The sequence below is a fragment of the Tiliqua scincoides genome, chromosome 1 (genome assembly GCF_035046505.1).
Source record: "Tiliqua scincoides isolate rTilSci1 chromosome 1, rTilSci1.hap2, whole genome shotgun sequence".
Classification (NCBI taxonomy): Eukaryota; Metazoa; Chordata; class Lepidosauria; order Squamata; family Scincidae; genus Tiliqua; species Tiliqua scincoides.
In genome coordinates this window covers 299053459-299075141 of record NC_089821.1, presented here as the reverse complement: position 1 = coordinate 299075141, position 21683 = coordinate 299053459, and the positions used below count along the sequence as shown (strand labels likewise).

Sequence of the window (21683 nt, the reverse complement as noted above, 5' to 3'; positions counted from 1 at the left end):
GTGCTGGAAAGTTGGATAGGATTGGGTCCTAAATAGCAACTGTATAGGGCCCAATATGATTGTGGACCATGGTGTGGGGAAACGGCAAAAAACACCTTTGTCCTGTGATGGTCCTGATCCAGATTGCTACTTAGAGAGTAAAAAAAACAAGCACATACGTTCCAAACACATGATTAAGGTAATATGTAATTTGGCCTACACATACCTAATACTTGATACATACTGTCGTAATTTGAAAGCAGGAAAAGTGACTAAAATAAGCATGCACTATGCAACAAGGAACTGAACACTTGACAATATGCAGAGCTCTATGGACAGTTGCAAGTGGCTACATTTCTAGTCCTCTATCAAAGAACGACACTCACTGCTGCACTTAAAACTGATGGACAATGTAACACATTTTGAAGGACTCAAGTTACCAGGCTTGAAATTTTCAAACTGTCTGTTTATCAATATCCATGGGAACACTTAGTGTTAAGACCCACTGATGACACAATGTTGGTGGCTTCCTGCCAAAGTTACCTGGGAGCAGGTTGCAAGTTCAGACTCCCTTTCCCTGGTGAGAAGTCTCCTCTGCTATCGCATGCTGATTTTTTTTTTTTTACCAAAGTTTTAAATTCCATCTGCCAATGGAACCGTGAACCATGAACCATAAACCATGAAAAAAGACAACAAGGAAAGGAGGGAGAATTGGTTCTAAACAGGGCAAGGGAATGAGAAGAAGCATATAGACCTCTTCTGATTTCTTAATCACAGTGAAGAAATTGGGAGCATTACAGCTGCGCAGTGCCTATACAATCTGCAGTGTGAACTTTAAGGCTAATTTTTACTATTGAAAATATTTTTCTTGATGTATTGCAGTGGTTCCCAAACGTTTTTGATTAGTGGCTCCCTTGACCTACAGGCCATTGGCTATGGTTTCCCATTAGGGCGACAATTCTATATATTGTATAGGGTGGTGGATTTCTCACAAGGATTATGTGGCTGATTGATTTCCACAGCTCACTGGAGAGCCACAGTTTGGGAACCACTGGTGTATTATTTGCACAACATTTAGGCTGAAATATCTACTGCATCTGTAAAGTAGTCACCACTGGAAAGTTGCCAGATTTTTGCCCCTTTCCTAAAGTCAGTCACACAAGCAAACAAATGCTTTGGTGGGTAGTAGCAACTGCAGAACCAGCATATCAATACATATCATGACATATCATGACCTGCATTGCTGGGGCATTACTCTAGCACAAAATTTCAGGAACAAGGTGGTGAGCTATGCTTAGTACGAAGAACTTATAATTAACCTAAACCAATGATCAGCTACATGCACCAAATGGATACACTACCAGGGTGGTGTAGTGGTTTGGGAGGTGGACTTAGACCTGGAAGATCCAGGTTCGAATCCTCCCTCAGCCATGAAGCTTTCTGGGTGACCTTGGGTCAGTCACTTTCTCTCAGCCTCACAGGGTTGTTGTGAGGACAAAAGGAGAGGAGCAGCTGTGCACACTGCCCTGAGCTCTTTGGAGGAAGGGCGGTATAAAAATGTGAGAAATAAATAATAATCTCTTCCAGGATAAACAGCTTGTCAGACTCATTGTTCATATAAGTGAGAGCAGATTAGAAAATACTGTCGCACTGATGTGTACAATCAATATCTCTTTGAATATCAAAGCAGAAAGGCTATAGGTAATTTTACCAAGCTTTAGGAGCAAACTACACTTTAGCAGCAAATAGTTTGGTCTACATTTTTGGTTTTATTAAGCAGCAGCTGGAGGAGGAATAATGATTGGAACTGCAGTATGCAGGAAGGGGATATTTAACCCTTTCTGTTCCTATCAGAATCCCGACCAAAACCACATCTCTGAAGCTGCCGTTAGCCTTGGAAGAAAGCTTCCACTGCTGCCAATTGCTTCCCAAGAAGCCTCCCTTCTGAGGATAACAGCAGTTTCAGGGTTGCAATTCTGTCCAGAGCAGAAAAGAGTTAAATACCCTTTCAGTCCTATCCTGGATCAAGGTCTCTCTATGAGTTTAATGTAACATAAAGCTGGCCCTTAAAATAAAATATGGCAAGGGTCTTAGACAAACTTATTGAGATAACAGATACAGGTTTAAGGGAGTGAAGTCTCTGGATGCAAAAAGGAAAAACCAATTGTTAAAAGAAACCATGAAGCCCAATTCTGGGCATGTTTATTCAGAAGCCAGTCCTAACATGCTCAACAGGCTTATTCATAGGAAAGTGCGCATAGGAATGTAGCCTTAGTTAATGTTCCCACAGTATTCTTAAAATACTGCACCAATATTGCTTGCAAAAAGTGTTGAAAAGATCAACTCAAATGCGATTAGGATGGCAGGAAGCACCTTCAAGTTACTTCCATGAGAGACTGCAGAAGTCAAATTACATGGAGTTTGTTTAACAATTTGTTAAACAAGTTCCATGAAAACTCAGAACTTAGCACTGATTGATACAAAGCTGAGATGACGATAATGCAGATTAATGAGAAATTTGTTAGGAATAAATTCTGTATAAATGCAACTCAAAATCTGTTTAATCCACACAGGCTAAAAAAAAAAAAATCACACATGCATACATTACAACTTGGATATAGGTTAATATAAAACACCTGGAAAATCTATAAGCCATTGCAGTTCATATGTTGATAACTCAGGTTAAGTCTAAAATCTATCAGGAATTATTCAAGAAGCGAACAAGCACCGCAATACCATTCTAAAACAAAATGCTTTTTTTAGGCACACATTAGGATAGTAACCTGACAATCTACAGAGCAGGGCTATCACAGGGCTTCTCAGCCAAAGTGCCAAGCAACTATTATCACACAGTGGGATAGTCATGTTGCCATATAGCTCTCTTAACATTCAAGTCTTTTTCTTTGTCATTTATTTGACCAGATTCAGTCCACAGAAAATCTAAATGACAATCCATGACTACTAAATTCTACAAGGCTTAGAACTTAGTAGATGCTCTGTGAGAGGCTCTTGTTACAGTGCAAGGAATAAGCTGCCTGTATAGATACAAGCTCCTTTGACCCTGTTAATAGGCTTGCTTAGAGAGCTATGAGGTTTCAGAACGGAGACCTACCTACCTTTGCAATGTGTCACACGGCGCTTTCCTTGTGGTTACAGAGACAGAGATAGAAGTGCTAGATAAAGACGTATTCAAGAACAGTCAGGCTCACCTAAATCCCTGCTCTATGGATCCCCCAGATGTATTCTCTCACATCCCATTGAAGCAATACTTTGTTTGTTCATACAAGCAATCTCAATTTTCCCCTGACATGCCCTCCAGTGGACAAACACTGTGTGAACAGGATAATTATGGGTACGCAGCAGCAATTCCCACTATTGCAAAGACAGAAAATGGAAGATTGCTAGTATGGCCTATTTTATCCGAATTGCTTATATGATGTGCACAGTTGGGACTGCTTGCACAGACACAAATACATTGTGAGAACTGGCCCTTAGACACTTGATCACACTTTAAGCTGCAATCCTAAACACATTTAACTGGGAATAAGTTCCACTGAATACAGTGGAACTTGTGAATAAATATGCTTAGGATAGCACTGCTAGCTGAAACATTTAAGTGTGGTAACATGGTCATCTGTATAGGCTGAATGACTGATGCTTTCTTCAGATAACTGATTTCCATCCAATATTTCTTATCCAAAAGCTACTGGTTCTCAAAAACTTTAATGAATTGTGATATCACTAACAAATGAGATGGAATGATGTATTTACAACTTAAGATCTTGCTTAGCAAGCAAAAAAAAATAGAACCCTAGAAGGTAGCCTTCTTCTCTTGTTCATGTTTTCTGAAAACCAGGTTTAACTGTTCAACAAGTAAAACAGCATTATAAAAGTTGAATACTACCACATTCCATTATCTTTATCCCTTACGTGATCCCCCTGAGAGTGACAGCTTCACAAACAGAAAAATGAAGTGCTCTGTGTACGGTGAAGTTTAGCACACTCCTGCAAGATCTCCGGTTTGGCCCATACATTATTCATCAAATCAGTACCAATTATCAATAAATACCAGTGGTCTGTAAAATGCTAATTGTGCAAAAATTAAGTAATAATTATGTAAATTCTTTCACAATTTCATTCTTTCATGAAGAAAATTATAACTACTGACACTCAAATAACGATTTAACATAACATGCCTGATGGATGGATTTGAACATAGAATCATAGAGTTGGAAGGGATCTAATAGCTCATTTAGTCCAACCCCCAACATACCTGTACATATGTTTTAAGTCCACACTTTTTGCCATTTCTCCTAGGCACATTCACTCACCATGATTTTGACTAGGTAGGCCTAAACTGTGGACTACTTTTTTGTCATCAGTATGTGTTGAAGTGCATACCTGAAAACAACCCTCCTCCCTGTGCGCCTGTACTAATGAGATTAAGGGTGCAATCCTAACCAACTTTCCATCACTGGCATAGCCGTGCCAATGGGGCATGTGCTGCATCCTGCAGTTGAGGGGAGTCATGGAGGCCTCCTCAAGGTAAGGCAATGTTTGTTCCCTTACCGCAGAGTTGCATTGCCCTTACGTCAGTGCTGGAAAGTTGGTTAGGATTTTGGCCTAACTTGCCTAGGAAAAAGTGTAGATTTTATTTACATTTACAGGCCACATTTATACATATCGAACCTTCCTGTCAAGAAGCTTAGAGACCCTCAGATGAGGTTCCCAGTAGTCTCATGCAGCATAGCTTCAAATAGAATTACATCAAACACCACCAGTCATTATCTGGGCAACTCCAGTGAGTATCTGAATTTCTCCTAAAATTCAGGGGGGCAGGGTGCCTGCAACAATATATGACATCTCCCTGTTCCTTATATGACATCTCCCTATATGACATCTTAAGCCTGTTCCTTCCCTTGACATGTATTGTACATGCCCTGCCTGCCCTGTGTTCTGCTGTTGACTTTTTCCAGCATTTCATAGTCTCCAAGGGCCGCTAAGCTTGCTCAGCCCACAGAAGACTGTTTTGTAGGAAGTCACATTTACACTTTCTCTTAATTTATAATATCTACTTCTACATCAGTAGGCAGACACTACTTTGTCATTGTGTGGTCCCGTTTTGTCTACAAAGTGACAAGCGCTCATCTACATTTGCTATTAGTGTATAGATCTCAAAATGACTTGTATTAAATATCCCGTACATGCCTTTTAAATAAACAGTTTTTTAAAAAGTAAAATCATAGCCTGGTAAAACTGATGTGCTAGCCCAAGTTCAACAAATTATTACTGCTATTACCATTACTGCTGTTTTGTTCATGACTGTAAAGTAGACTAGCCAGGATTTAGAAATTATACAATAGTAGTTCTGATGACTGGTGTATCTCTATAGAAAGTCTATATTGCTTCAAACGTTCAAACCCAATCTTAGACAAAAGTAACAGTATAGTGAGAAAAGAGAAAATAAAGCAATTACCTGCACTGAACATTGGTTCCTTGGGCTTGCTGTGAAAATAAGAAAATTCCTTTTAGCAACAGGATTTCTCATCATTCTTCTCAAGTACTCCTCACTAAATTTACCTCCATATCAACAGCATTACTATCTAACCAGATGACCAGAGCCAAACTATAAATTACATTAAATGCATCATTGGCCCTTTTGCATTTAACTTCTATTCACTAAATAGCCACAAGGGACAATTCCAGTTCAGCATGGCACAGGGGAGTTTTAACCTGCTGCCCCCACTGCATTCTCAATCCATATCCTCCCCTCATTGCACACCTGTTGTTCCGTAAACAAAAGGTAAGCATGTCAGGATCAATAACATATATTTAGACACATAACATGGCCCTTAACAGCATCTACCCTCACATTCACATAGAACTCTCTTCCAGAACACTATATCTTACTACCATTTCTCTTTCTTCAAAGCCCACTATTGTTACCAGGCATTTCACTTAATTTGTTAGTCTTCACCCACACGGAAATGAAGTCTAGGTTCTCTATTCTATGTATGCTTACCATAGATTCAAATGAGTCTTCCTCTTAAGAAAATGCACAGCAGATTGCTGCTCAAGTATTTATGACTGTATTTACTCAGATTTATCACAAGTGACCCTTACTTCTCCTATTCCTCCCCATTCTCCCTTGTTTGATACCATTGTTATCAGGGTCAGGCCATCCACGGGGCCCAGTCCTAACCCCTCTTAGTGCTGGTGCTGAGCTTCAGCACTGGTGCTACGTGTCACAACATGCCGTAAGCCATATCCACAGCAGCTGAGGAGGAGGGGCCACCAGCGCTGAGCCTTAGCGCTGCGTCGACAGCTGGGTGGCACTACTCCAGCACTGGCTGGTGGTGAATCTTCTCAAGTTGGGGTGGGGAAGCAGGGAATGGGCAGAACAGGGCAGAGGGAGGGTGGAGGGAGGTGAGAATTGGGCCCAGGAGTGAGGCGGAGACAGTGGCAGTTTGACATCTGTAACTAAAGCATCCCCATTCCACCTCTGATAGCAACATGATCCTGGGGATCACGTCGCTGCCCTCTGCCCCCCTTAAAGGGACAGGGGACCCTTTACACAAACTGGTGGGACGTGACCCACCATTTTGAGAATCACTGATCTAGCCCTTTAACCTTCAGTGACAAAGCATGCAGACTGAATTCTACCGAAATGCTTTCTAAGAAGCAAACTTGTTCCAGTCATTGGTCAGTATACCAAATATATAATAAGTCAACAAGTATTATGCTCTGGCTGCTCTACAATGATTCTCTAACCACAAAACTTCTGGCTACAAATCTCAGGCAGAATGACAGGAGTATAAGAACTTTCCATACCTTTCACTGTTCTTTTTACCGCTAGATGAACTGCTTGTGGATCCTGCTCTATTGCGGCTACCTTTGGAATCCCCATAGCTTTCCCTTCGACTGCCAGGGGACACACGTTCAGCTGAGTTGGTTCTTTTGACAGTGCTAATGGGAAAAGGAATATCCATTTATGAGTGTTATCCTGACCGTGCATTTAAAGCTCTAAAAATACACAATCTTGAATGAGAATGACTAACCCGACTTTTGGAAACATGCAGAAATACGTACATAAGGAAGTATTTTAAAATGTGTAACTTCTAGCAGGAGTAAAAAGAATATACCAAGAAAATGGTGGTATCTGCAACACAAACATATCCTTAACTAGCAGTGTAATCCTATGAATATTCATTTGAAAATAGATCCCTTGTGTTCAGTCGGACTTAATCCTCAATAGGTCCGCACAGAATTGCAACTACAATCCTGCACTTGTCTACTAAGAAGCAAGTCCACCTCACCCGTAGGAGTGTACTGCAACGGTTTTCAAACTCTCTAGGAGAGTTTGCACAGCTGTAAGTCCTTGCAGAGGCAGGGGGAAGGCAGTGGGGGGTGAGGGGCAAGGCAGCAATGTGATCCCCAGGATTCTGCCACTCAGGAGGTTTGCAGGCACTGGGATGCACTCACCAGTCCCTGCAGCAGCCTATTGGAGGTGGGGGGAGCCTTGCGCGATCGTCTGCAGGACTCCCCAGCTAGTTAGAAGTGAAAGTGGAGCGATCACACTCCACTTCCGGTTTTGTGGAAGTGTCACTGCCTCCCCCCTGTCTCCCCCCTTGCCCCTTAAGGGGTTGTGATGCCCCAGTCTGAAAACCACTGGTGTACAGGATTGCGGCCTAGGTCTAAACTTACACTTAGGACTATGTTTTGTAAGTGTCAGTCATTGCTGCACAATTTCAATATAATGAAGAACCTCACATAGGACTATATCAGGGGTGCCCAAACCCCAGCCCGGGGGCCACCTGCGGCTCTCGGGGACTCCCAATCCGGCCCACAGGGAGTCCCCAGTCTTCAATGAGCCTCTGGCCCTCCGGAGACTTGCTGGAGCCTGAACTGGACCAATGCAACTGTTCTCAGCATGAGGGTGACTGTTCAGCCTCTCACATGAGCTGTGGGACAAGGACTGCTTGCTGTTTGACATCTGTGATGCAGCAGTGGCAGCAAAGGAAACACGAGGCTTACTTTGTGCAAGACTTTTATAGGCCTTGAGTTATTGCAAGGCCTTCATTCATTCATATAAGTTCCATCTCTAATATATTCATTTATGTAAATTATTCAAATTTTATTTCTGGCCCCCGACACAGTGTCAGAGAGATGATGTGGCCCGCCTGTCAAAAAGTTTGGACACCCCTGGACTATATGAATACATATTTCTATTCTTCTAAGTATGTGCGACCTTAAACTGAACATAGTAATATTTATGGTGAAAAGAACTGTTCCAAAACACTGTCATTTTGACTTAAGGATATCAACACTTATGAATTGTTCTCATTAGGCTGGTTTAGGCCACAGTGCAGAGACCATGCAACTGGCTTTGTATACCCATAAGGACTTTAGACGTCTGTTACTTGAACAACAGCCTCTTCTCCGCAGCAAAAATGGGGGACAAATTTGAAAAATAATTTTCTCAAACTGTGGGTTAGGCCTCACTAGGGGGTTGTGAGTTGATTTCAGAGAAGTCCCCATTCATTTCAAGGTGTATCTTATTTTTGATATATTAAACTTGATGCTACCAAATATGACTGCATTTGGGGAAATGTGACAGATGTGTACTTTTACCAGGCTGCTATGTATATGCTTTTAATAACAGTCAATGGGATTTACTCCTGGGTAAGTGAGGATAGGATTGCAGCCTTTGAGACGTTTGGAGATTTTTAAAATACGGATCAGCAACTGCTTGGGAGAATTAGGAGGGTGGTTCTTTATTTTGAATACATTTTAAAACTTATTGTGAACTTTTAATTTACCTACTTGATTTGATTTGATTTTGTCATATGAGGGTGTTAAAAATTTTCCTACTTGATGATGTAACTTCTGGCCGTGACATCACTTCCAGGTTAATGATGTCACTTCTAGTGGGTCCCAACAGATTGTCATTCTAAAAAGTGGGTCCCAGTGCTAAAAAGTTTGAGAACCACTGGCCTAAGGGTTTGCTGTTCTACAAATAGTAGCAGCCAAAATTTACACTGAGTGCACACGACCTGTCCAGTCCGTTGCCTAGGCAGGGATCATTATAAACAGTATATAAGAGAGAAGTTGGCTTTTGTTCAGTTGGAATGCTTCCCCAAGCTGCACACTCAGAAGCTTCCATAGGACAATATAACCCTGCATTTAGGACAAGGGTGAAAAAAATAGCACACACCTCAAAGGGGTTCTCAAACAGAAAACATAAACAAAATAAATGTAGATAGAACAGATAAAGAAAAAGAAACTACAAAAAGAATTACAAGTCACAGAGCACTGAAAGTGTGCTGTTAAAACAACTGAGACCATATTGTTGTCTCTTTAGTTAGTATTCATAAGAATGCTGCAAAGGCACAATAACAAAGTTTCATCACAAGTACGAGGCAACACAAGAGCACTGCTGGATGCAGTGGAATGATGCAGTAGAAACAAAAATAAGCAAACTGGGCCTATGGGAAATAGAAAATCTAAAAGATAGAAGGCAAAAGCCTCTCATGGAAAGGTTTCTCTTCAAGAGGATGCCATGCTCCTCTTTAAATGCTCTTCAAGAGGATGTAAACGCTCCCCTTTCCATCTGGGAATCAAATATTCCACTATATTTCATCTGCCTCTTTAGTTTAACATCTTGGTGGTTCCAAAGCTAAGATGTTTCTGTATGACTGCATGCTGTAGCAGTCATAACAGCAGAAGCGTGTTTGCAGTAGCATAGCTGGAGGGGGTGGAAAGCACAAAGTTTTGCAGGGAGCCTCACTGAAGCATGCAAGTGGCCCCTCCCCTATGGAACCATTCAGGACAGTGAGAGAAAAAGGGAGGCATCTGCCACCATTTTGCTCTCACTGCCCAGAATGGCTGCGCAGGGGAGGGGCCGCCTGCACATTCTGGTGAGGCTCGCTGCAAAACTTTGTGCTTTCCACCCCCTCCAGCTATGCTACCGCTAACACGCTTCTAACAGCCCAGATGAGAAAGCACTTCCTTAAGATATTCTCAAATGAACACTACTCTAACCGCCTCTTGTCAGAACTTGACACACCACCTCATATTTTCTTCTACTCTCCGAAACACAAAATGGCAAGAGAAAGATTTGTAAATAAATGGCTGTTGAAATATTCAACCCTCTCTAATGCGGCAAAATTAAAATTACTATTAAGTAGTCTGTAAAAAGCTATATTGTAGATGTGGCCAACTTCTGTCACAATGTGTTTTTGAATTCCTAAATTATTATGTATTGCCTATGGGCTACTAAATAAAACTTGACCTGATCACAAGTATGCAGGCTACAACTTATGTATAATATGAAACAATTACAAGGTATATTCAAAAGTATTTGAATTAATGAGACTTAGCAGAAGTCAAGGCTAGTACCAAAATAGAGGGGAACAAGTTAATATGTCCTAAAATGCAGTGTCAGTTTTAAAGTGCTGGTTATGAGAATTTCCTTCAATAGTTTTTTGTGTTTTTTTTAACTATAGAAGTTTTTAATAATTACTACAAATATCTACTACTAATAATGCAGGATGTTATTTAATCATGACCTAAGAAGAGAGAGACATGAATAGATATGGCATTACAATACTAGTAAGAATCCCTCACCTTAGAGCAGTTTTTTTCAGTTTGCATGCATTGAGAAGACTCACAGACCTGCTTAATCCATGAATGAGAAGTGCATAAACAAAGCAGAATAAAAGTGAATGCAGTAAAATAAGAATGTAAGAACAAGGAACATTTATTTAAAACAGTTACAATACAAGACATATAATTCCATGCAATCAGCATACAATCCTGTACATTGTGCGCAACAGGATTAAGGAACCATACCATTTACCAGGTTCCTAGATCAGCCACTTTGACAAATTCAAGCTATCCACTTAAAGCACTTTACACAAAAGATGCTGAGAGCTCTAAGAAGAGTTTTCAAAGCACTTTAGAACACAATCAGCTTTAAGAAATGCCTTCGGTATGCAGACATCTCAGGATCTTTTTGCTTTAAAGCAAAAAGTTAATGAAAAAAATCAGAGTAGTAATCAATAAGGGACAGACAGGAAACAATACCAGAGTAGCAAGGAAAAAAAAAAAAGATGAGTTATACACACACAGACACACAAATAATGAATTATGAATCATTTGAAACACCAGATACCAAAAATATCTTCCCAGAATGTCAGATAAGAAATGAAGCCAAAACTCTCAAGTCATTCTTGAAAGAGAAAATGAGACAAAAAAGAGGGATAACCATATTCAAGAGTAAGAGGAATTTTGGGTTTGGGAAGATTTTTTACTTTTTATATTTCAACATCACACAGGGATGGGCCTAACTATTTCATAAGCCATACAGTATTTGCCCTACTTTGAATGCTTGCATCACAGAATAGGTACTTATATATATCACGGATAGCTGTTTTCTAGGGGCAGCCCAATCCAAAGCTTCCCTAGCATCCAGGGATGCAGCGGTGCCAAAATGGCAACCGTTGCAACCAATGGGACCAGGGAAGCACCGCCAAGTCTCCTAAGGGTAAGGGAACTTATGTTCCTTTACTCTGTGTAGCAGCCGGGAGGCCCCAAAACTTCTTCACAGATCTGTGACCTTTATTGAGCAGCCACAGATTCAAGGAGACCCAAGTCAGGTTTCCCAGCCCAAGAGGGGGGTTAGGCTATGGCAGAAGAGCCTGCCGCCATCTCTACCCCCCTCTCAGACCCGCTCCTTTCCTCCCTCACCCAGTTCTGCCTCCTCTCCCAACTCAAAAAGCCCTGCCGACAGCCAGCGGTACAACTTACTGCCAGGAGCCCTCATTGCACGTCCTTCGGCGCTGCAGCCCAGCACCGGAGGAATGCCTGTACCTCCAGTGCAGAAGTGCCTTATGGCATTTTTGTGACAGTCAGGCCAGCAGCCCATGCTGGTCTTAAGCCACCAGACTTCTCCTCTGGTAATCAACATTATTTAAAAAAAACCAGAACAGTGGAGGTTGATCTAAACAGGACACATGTCATTGTTGTATTCATATGACTTACTGGATTCATTTTGGCTCATGTAGACAGCAATATAATTTTGTTTTCAATACATACATAAGCATCTATTTTTACTTTACAGTTTCTCCTTTTTAACACATATTTATTTCATATTTATTTTGAACTAGAATTCCACAAAGCTTTAGCTATATTACTTAATCAAGTTTACTCCCAGACCTTATCTGAAACATTTGACAACCATGCATCAGTGCTGAACTGTGGCCCTCTTTCTCTAATGCCTACTTCAGATAATATTCTCTTTTATAGTCTCTACTCCCTACAATCTATAATGTATATAGGTCAAATTTTGCAGTATGCTCCTAGATTCAGGAGCAGGAGGACAGGATACACTGCATATTTTGGGTCTGATTTGGATTTTGTATGCATCTTCAAATCTACATACAAACAGATGATGTGTGGGATTTCAGATGTAAGACAGGCACTTCCAGTGAAAAAGACAGAAAGGCATGTTCCTGCTCCACCAGGCAAAGAGTAAGGGTGCTCCACCAGGCACCCAGTAAGGGTGACAATCATCCAAACTGGCACCCATATCTCACACTTGGCAGCATGGGGCCTGCGTTACCACAGTTTGATCACATGTCGCTTAAGGTGCATATGCATGAATACTGGAACTATGTGGGTAGGATCAATCACTAGACCTCCACCTGAATGACACCATGCAGCAATCATACCACATGGAAATGGCATGTAACATGTAAAGGGAAAACATGTAAAGGGAATCTGAACAACGTATAATCAAAGCAGTGTGCATTCCATGACTGCCCAACTTGGCACATACTTTGGTAGTGGGCATAAACTCCTGCATCGTGAAGGCTTCGGCAACAGACCTGAATGTTTGTGGGCAATATCTGGTGAAATATCAAAAGCCCAACAACAGGGTGGAGGTGAGCAGAATTTCCATCATTGAGTCAATAATGTGTGTCACTGCTCTGAATAGTTTTGTCCTTTTTTACGTGATTAGCTGAAGCAGAATCTTTGTTCAGACTTCTATACAGCCAGGTCTCAACATACATATGCTAAACTTGTACAAATTCAAGTAGAAGCACTTAGTAACAGCAACAAAGAGAGAAGAAACCACAGTTTTAATAGTGACCCACCACTCCACTCACTGAGCATGAAAATGCTGCTGTTCCCTCAGTTCCTCCATGCAGTTTTTAAAGAGCCAGTATGTATTTTTCAGATCACAGATAGTTTTGACTGTATGTGATTTTCCCTGTACATGCTGACTCCAGAACAGAACCCTTATGGAAGATAAGACCCAATTGTATACTTACCTTTGTGCACAGGGGAATTTTAGCACATAGTGCACCTCCATTTGTGCACCTCCATTTGCTACCAAGATTGGTTAAACACTGGTAGACTGACCGTGAGCAGAGCTGTGCAATGTGGCTCATGAATGCACATCAGATGTGCACAGTAGAGCTAGGAGATCGAGAACTCAGAATTGCAGCTAACGTGATCTCACTACTTGGAGGAACAGGAGCAAAGTCTGAGAAGGCCCAGCGCTAATGCTGCTTCTACTTACAACACAACTAAAAAAAGAGTCTTGAGGGGAAAACACAACATTCCTAATTTTTCAAAGCACAGAAATGTTTGTTTTTTTAATAGAATTGCAATTTCAAAAGTTTTCCAATTCTGTAAAAATGAATTTTTCTTGTCCCCACGTGTCTTGTACAAGACTGGTTTTTCTTAACAGCAATGCTAATTCAGATGATAGAACCAAACTCCAGAAGAGAATGAAGCCTCATCTATGCTCCTCTCTCTCTTCCAGCATGTGTTGTGCTAGAAGCCACAACACTGGCAAGAAGAGGGAAAGGAAAGTAAGGCAACACTTTCCCCTGTCAGCTTTCAAAATTCTAGAGATATACTGGTAAAGTCAGAAAGTTTGAGTTCCATGCCAGAAAAGGCAGGAGGTAGTAGAAGCTATGGCAGGAGGAGAAAAGGCAGGAGGTAGAATCAGCTTCCATAAGCATCCCTAGATACAAGGTACCTCACAGCTCCATCTCAGTTCCTACCACATTGGAGTGGCTGTAGCAGTAACAGAGACCCCATGGAAAGCATTGTATTCCTTCACATTGGCAAGAATTTTGAACCTAGAAGGGAAACTAGCGTTTTTCTTTTCATTAGGGCATTAGCTGCAGCGCATCACAGGTGTTGCTTTCTAATTTATGCTTTGATATTTGCAAACTCTCCCCCCCCCCCTAAAAAAAAAAGCTTGCAAAATTTCTAAACATTTTGTTGTCAATCACAGAGTAAACTTGGCTGGGGGATACTGAAAGAAAAATTAGTCACTAAAGGGTTATGACTGATCATTGCTGAATACAACTAATACATCCAGAACAGGTTATACAAGCAAAGAGTACAGACCAAATATTTTAAAAATAAAACAATAACAAAAGAAAAACAAGGTGTCTCCAAAAAGGCCTCTTAAACAATGGGTGCAGGCTAAGGATGTTTTTCAGTTTCATTGAGTGCTTCTCCTGTCTGAAAATAAGCAAATTCCACAAAGTTATAGTAACAGGAAGAACACAAGTCTTACTTTTAAACATTCTGGCAATGGAGAATGACTCTACGGGCTACATGGTTGTGCTGCAATACCTTTCAAGCATCTTTTTTATATTTGAAAAGCAGCAAAGGCCCTCAGTTTTAGAACAGGTTACAAAATCTCAAAGTACACATTGCCAGTTCTTAACCTCAAATTACAGAAGCAAGAAAATAACAGCCTAATTATGTAATCCTTTACAATTTATTCCAACAACATCAATTCTGATTAATTAATGCAATATGAATAAAATAAAGTTGAAGATATGTCTACATAGCTTCCAGCTGTTATTTGGCTTAATTATCTAGAAATTTATCTTTAAAGAACTGCCCAGAAAGCAAAAAAAATGCAGAAGAGCAGTTTTAGAAGCTGAGGAAAGGCTACACAAACACACACACACACACAATTATTTACCTTTTATTTGCTGGTGATACAATTTCCTTTCTGGTTCCTGATGGGGAGGGTAGAGAGCCACTGGGTTTCTTTGGTAAAACAGTTCCATTATTAACAGTAGTCTTTAAAGGCAGTGTTTGTACTAGAGGTCTTGCTGTTGAACAAAGAAAAGATAAAATGAGAATCAAACAATGATAAAATGCATGTATCACATCTGATAGCAAGAGAACACCACATGGCTTGCACATTTATATGTACCTGGTATGTGTTCATCACATTACAATAAACAAGGACTTGAATCTCCAACCACCAAAAGAAGTTAGTATGTTTAGAAGTGGCTCCCTAAACAATAGTAAAAGACAACATGTAAGTTGCAATGCCATTTGTTCTGTACTGAAAGTGGCACATAGAGTGACTCTCCACTGGATGCTGGTATAGAATTTCCTTCCATATCATGCACTCCTGGCAAATACCTTCCCAGGACAAGGAGCAGCATAGGAAGGGGGAATTTTGATGATACTTTGGGGTAGGGGTTAAAATCACTCCCCTCCCCACTGCAGTCTTGATTTAGATCAGGGCTTCCCGCAGTTGCTATTTGAAAAAAAGTAATTGAAGGATATGCAAATATACATTTGACATCGTGTGCAGTTCTTGTCCTTCAGTGCTTAGCTACTGCTTTCTACATGCTACACTTCTGAAAAAGCATCTATTTCAAGGTGAAGGTATCCCATGCCTCAAACAGAAGGCTCTGTGGGGCTCCCTGCACTCCCAGGAGGCCAATACTTCAGGAGCCCTGTGGAGGGTTCTGCAGGGCTCTCCACACTCCTAGTAGGCCAATGCTGCAGAAGTTCAGTCAAAGAAGCCTTCTCAAGCCCTGTTAACTTGGGGCTACACTGCAGTTGTATCGGTGCTGGAAAGTTGGACAGAATTGGCAGTGGCGGACTTAACCCTCCCCATTCCTGGGGCAAAGGTCCACGAAGCCACCACTCTACCTTTTCAGCGCTATGGAGCCTTGCGCAATGTCAAAACCGACTGGGTAAGCCTTCTGAGGCTTCCCCGAGGTCTTAAACTCTACTTCCGGAAAAGCAGAAGTACAGTTTACGACCCCATCAGGAGCCTCAGTGAGAATTCCCACACAGTCCTGGAGTTGCACGGATTCAGCACCTGAGGCATCTGTCCCGTTTGCCCAGCACTAATTCTGCCACTGAGGACTGAGCCAAGTGAGACAACACAGCTTTTCCAAAGGAACAGGTTGATTTACAAGTTGTATTAACAGATTCAGCCTTCATCTTCACAAGTTTCAGTTTCACAATCTAGTTTAGGTGACTCAGTGATAAGCTCTCAAAATTACTCCCAGACGATTCCAACTCCAGTCTTCACCAGACTCTCTCTGAATAGGCCCAGTGGTCACCCATATGTACACTTTAGGACTGCCCCACTACTATTCTTTGCAGTTAGTCAACTGGAAGGAAAATGCAAACAAAAGTGCTTTTCCTGCCCCCCCCCCCGCCCCAGTTTTAAAATTTAAATTGTTTGGCGGAAAGCCAGTATTTTGCATTGATTGATTGCACTGATTGACTACATGAGAGCTATCATGTAGCTATCATCAAACAAAAACAATTTTTGAAATCTTTCCTCATGACACCCAGAAAAATTAAGCAAATCAAAAATGCATGGTAAAAAACTAAGACAATGCCATCCATCACAACTCTGAAGCACAAAAACACCATTGTAAAGCATTCCTTTTGAGTACAAAAGAGAGAACAAAAACTGCCAAAATATAATATGCGCACTGGAGCCCTAATCAACACCAGAAGGGGTGAGCACTATGGGTCAAAGCACACACTAGGTTAAGCACATAGTTAATGCTGACATGTGCTTAACAATGATGTGCTCACTAAATAGCAGCTAGATAGAGTTTTCTCTGTCTCCTTGAGGCAGTATGTGCTCATCCAAACCTGCAAAGCTTTGGATTAGGGGAAATATATGGCACTTCAATCACTGTTTATGAACTAGTCAGTTGAAAAACTCATAGCAAGGAATGGAATATGTAAGAATCAGACTGACTATTTGAGAGCAGGGATTTCCACCCTTCCCCAATTTCATACATCAGTTATCACATGTGGGCATTCAATTCTGTGTCTATAACATTTGTAACAACTGAAACAATCTTGAGGAGTTTTTCTCACTCAGAAAAAATATCAATCTCCCCCCATGCAAAGATGCCACTAATCTAGCAGAACTTTATCAGATTCATATTTTCACAGCCCTTTCTCCACATACCCAGCTGCCTAGTTGCTCTGACAACAGAACATTGAACCAGGTGAGCATATTATTCCCTCTGTGCATTAATAAAATGTGTCTGCCCCTTGTCAGAATACAGAAAACGTGGAAATCCCTTGGCAGGTAGACACTAAGGAACATTTCCAAATGGAACCACTTCAGTAGCACAGAGATAGCAGAGGATACATCTGAATCGAATTACAGACATCCCAACTGAATTCAGGGTTGGAGGGATCTGAAATTAAGGAAAGGAGCCAGCATTATCTAAGCTCCAGGTGGGAGATGGTTACATATTTTATTTATTTACTGCTTCTATAGCCTGCCATCCTCCCCAAAGGGATCCAAGATGGCTTACAACTTAAATAAAAGAATACAAAAAACATAAACATAATTTAAAAACACAATTAAAAACACTCTGCAAAATATCTTTAAAACAGCATTCAGACATTAAAAAAATAAAAAGGGCAACCACAGCAATTTTATAAAAGCCCCACACCTGTAAACCAGATGTTTAAAAAGGCCAAGAACTCAGAAGACTTGTCTAAAAAGAAATGTTTTCAGGCCCTGCCGGAAAGTTTCAAGAGGGAGCAGTCCGTAAATCAAGGGGGAGGGAATTCCATAGTGTTGGTGCCACTACTGAGAAGGCCTTGCCACTGCCCTACGTACCTCCCTGGGTGGCAGCACTTGTAAGAGGGCCTACTCTGTTGGCCTAAGGGGACGAGCCAGACTGTATGGAAGCAGGTGGTCTCTTAGATACCCTGATCCCAAGCCATATAGGGCTTTAAAGGTAAAAACCAGCACCTTGAATTGGGCCTGGAAACGAATGAATAACCAGTACAGCCGCTGGAGAAGGGGTCCGACCAAGCTGAACCGCCTACCTCCAGTAACTACATGGGACGCCACATTCTGCACTAGCTGCAGTGTCCGACCCATCTTACGTCACTGTGGCATGAATCACCGTGGCCAGGTCTGCACAATCCAAGTACGGCCAGAGCTGGCATACCAGCTGAAGCTGAGCAAAGGCCCCCCTGGCCACAGCTGCCACCTGGAAATCCAGGAGTAGCTGTGAGTTCAGGTGGACCCCAAAGCTGCAGATCTGCTCCTACAGGCGGAGTGCAACCCCATTCAATGCAGGACAATATTCCAGCACCTGTATTGAGGATTTGCAAACCAGGAGAACTTCTGTTTTATCCAATTTCAACTTGTTAACCCTCATCCAGATCCCCACCACCTCCAGACAGCACTCCAGGACCCCAACTGCCACCCTGGAATCTGGAGGAAAGGAGATACAGAGCTGGGTGTCATCAGCATATTGATAGTACCCCACTCCAAATCCCCGGATGACCTCTCCCAGTGGTTTCAGCTATATGTGAAATAGCATGGGGGTAGAATTGAACCCTGTTGGCACCCCACATCTCAAGGGCCAGGGTGTCTAACAAGCATTCCCCAGCACCACCATCTGGGACCAATCCTCCAAGTAGGAGTGGAACCACTGCAAAACGGTGCCCCCAACTCCCAACTCGGCCAATTGACCCAGAAGGACACCATGGTCAATGGTATTGAAAGCCGCTGAGCGTCCAGCAGGACAAACAGGGACACACTCCCCCTGTTCAGTCCCTGGTGTCGGTCATCCACCAAGGCGACCAAGGTGGTTTCTGTCCCAAAACCCAGCCTGAAACCAGACTGAAAAGGATCCAGATAATCTGCTTCATCCAAGACCCTCTGGAGTTGAGGCACCACCACTCGCTCAATCACCTTGCCCAGATGTTGGGGACTGGCCAGTAATTGTCTAATACAATGGAGTCCAGGGAGGGTTTTTTCAGAAGGGGACAAACCACTGCCCACTTCAAAGGAAGCGGTAGCACCCCCTCCATCAAAGAGGAGTTGACCACCCTCCCTGTCCACTCAGCCAGCCCCTCCAGGCAGCTCTAATTAGCCAAGCTGGGCAAGGGTCAAGCAGGCAGGCAGGCGGCCTCACACTCCAAAGGAGTCTGTCCACCTCCTCAGCATGTACAAGATACTTTGCACCTTATATTGGTTCTACACTAAAATATTTTTCACAACTCACACACTTTTCTTCCATTACATCAACAAGAAAAGATTCCAGGTTGTGGCTCTAGCCAGAAATGTTTTTTTTTTTTTAAATTCAACTCTACTTATCTAAGCCACAGCAAATACATAGAGCTGTACAAACTTAATGGTTTAGTATTTCACAAAAATCAGCCCGATTCTACCTAAGTCCCTGCATGGTGATACAGCAGGGGCCAGCGAGACCTCCGCAGCATTCCGCAAGGGTTGTGGTGGCTGCTGGAAGTCTCCTCAGGGTAAGGGGACATTTGTCCCCTTGTCCTGGGGTAAGTCCCAGCAGCTGCTATGGGTTAACCTGGTCTTGCACTAGTGATATTGCTGGGTGCAAGTCCACATTAACCCATGCAGGCAAATCAGGCCCACAAAGGGGTTTGGATTCAGTCCCCTCTCAGGCATGATCTGCCCATCCCATCTCCCCCCACTCCATCCTGCCACTGGTCCACCAGGCTTACCTGCCCCATTGTGCCTTCTGACGTTCAATGGTGTGTGCGGGAAGGCTCTGGCCTTCCCACTAGCACACTGGCTGTTTGTGATGCTGCAAAGCACTTAATGGCTGCTTTGCTGCAGCCTGCGCTAGCAGAACATCTGTTTCACTGGCCAGTGGCATCACTAGGGTTTGCATCACCTGGTGCCAGAGGCCAGCCCGTCACCCCCATGATGGGTCTCCTCCCATGCAGTGAGCAGGGCAACACCCCGGCCAGTGGGTGTGATGATGCACCAGTGCCCCGCCCCACTGATTTTTTTGGCTATAACTTTTCATAGAAGAGAGATATTTCAACGCAGTTTGTTTCATTGCATTCTGCATGAAATTATGCACCAAATGATATATAACATGATGGCATGTTATATTAATATTGTTATATTATGTTATTAAAATGTTATAAAAATTTTGGCCAGTAGTGGTGTCACCCTCCTGTGCAGCTTGCACCCCCAGTGTCACAGGCACTCTGATTAGCTAGGATTGGGCCATTACTGAAATAAATTAAGGCAGCAGTCTTATGCACACCCGAGACCAAACTGGGCATACTTCTGAGCAGATACGCATAGGACTGTAATGCTCTTCACATTCTGCCATTTGGCTTTATTGTCTGGTTTTTAATTTTGTGGCCAGTTTTAATCTGTCCTAATGTGTTGTTGATTACATGATCTGTTATGTAAACAGTTTTATTGTTAGCTGCCTTGGGGTCCAAACATCAGAATACGGACCTCTAGAAACAAATAAAAATATCAGTGCCAACAGCCAAGGCAAATCCTAAATTTATCAGTGTTGTCAAACTCTCAGGAAGGCAGCAGCTCAAAACCAACTGTACTGTCATTTTGACACGCGTCAGACATTCAGGCTCAGAGGGGGGGGGTATCTTTTTGGCTCCAGGGCCTTACCCATGGTGGCAGCACTGACATGGTTATCAAGCTCAGCGGTAGCTGGGTTTTTTTTAAAGTTGTATACCGATTTATGTCTTACTATCTACTGAGATTACAAATGAAGCAAAAACTGCAGGAAGGGGAAAAACTGAACCTAAATAATAAATTACATTATAAATCTGAAAGCCTAAATTAAGTGATCTTAAATAAATGAGGTATATAAATAGTCATGGAAAATGAGATCATTTTTTAAATGATCATTTGAGATCTTTTTTAAAAGTAAAGGTTGAGACAAATTATTCGGGTGGGTTCCAAGCACTCACGTGGATTAAAAAAAATGCACTATAGCAAATCAATTTAAAAAACAAAGTTTCTTTGCTCCAGTGATTGAAAAACAGCCTTGCTGACCTTCTGACTCTAAGATAAGAGTCATTAAGAAGACAATCCATCAGCACTTCACTCAGCCCCTACCTTCACCAATGCAAAATAATCAAGTTTCTTGCTGGGGGAAGGGAGGGGTCCAAAGGAGAGAGAAGGATTGATGGATTGTTAGCCTGCTGCCCTCTCTCTCTCTCTCTCATTAAGGAGGCTGTTGTTAAAGGACTGTTCAGGTTTTAAAACTGATTTAAAGGGGTGCATTTTTCCCCTTCTCCAGGGATCAGCACATTCCTTCTCATTTGCAGGGACCATTTGTGTTGAGTCAAATCCGTGTATAAATAGACTGGACCTGTATCACTGTAACCTCAAATAACTTCACAGATGGTTGTCCCAAAGAACATCATAAGAACATAAGAACAGCCCCACAGGATCAGGCCATAGGCCCATCTAGTCCAGCTTCCTGTATCTCACAGCGGCCCACCAAATGCCCCAGGGAGCACACCAGATAACAAGAGACCTCATTTTGGTGTCCTCCCTTGCATCTGGCATTCTGACATAGCCCATTTCTAAAATCAGGAGGTTGTACATGCACATCATG

General features: G+C 42.2%; 1 protein-coding gene across 5 annotated transcripts in view; it reads right to left on the bottom strand.

The window, feature by feature from the left end:
* Positions 1–21683, bottom strand: part of EML1 (EMAP like 1) — a 158404-nt gene that overhangs the window by 41182 nt on the left and 95539 nt on the right. For 2 of the 5 annotated variants that reach the window (XM_066628955.1, XM_066628939.1), the window contains exons 3-6: positions 14996–15128; positions 6811–6945; positions 5456–5484; positions 3096–3122 (exon numbers count right to left, since the gene is read on the bottom strand). In XM_066628955.1, coding sequence (XP_066485052.1) covers positions 3096–3122; positions 5456–5484; positions 6811–6945; positions 14996–15128 — 324 coding nt within the window. Of the gene's footprint in view, positions 1–3095; positions 3123–5455; positions 5485–6810; positions 6946–10605; positions 10640–14995; positions 15129–21683 lie in introns of those variants that run through there. The other 3 variants (XM_066628965.1, XM_066628947.1, XM_066628974.1) reach the window with 3 other exon arrangements.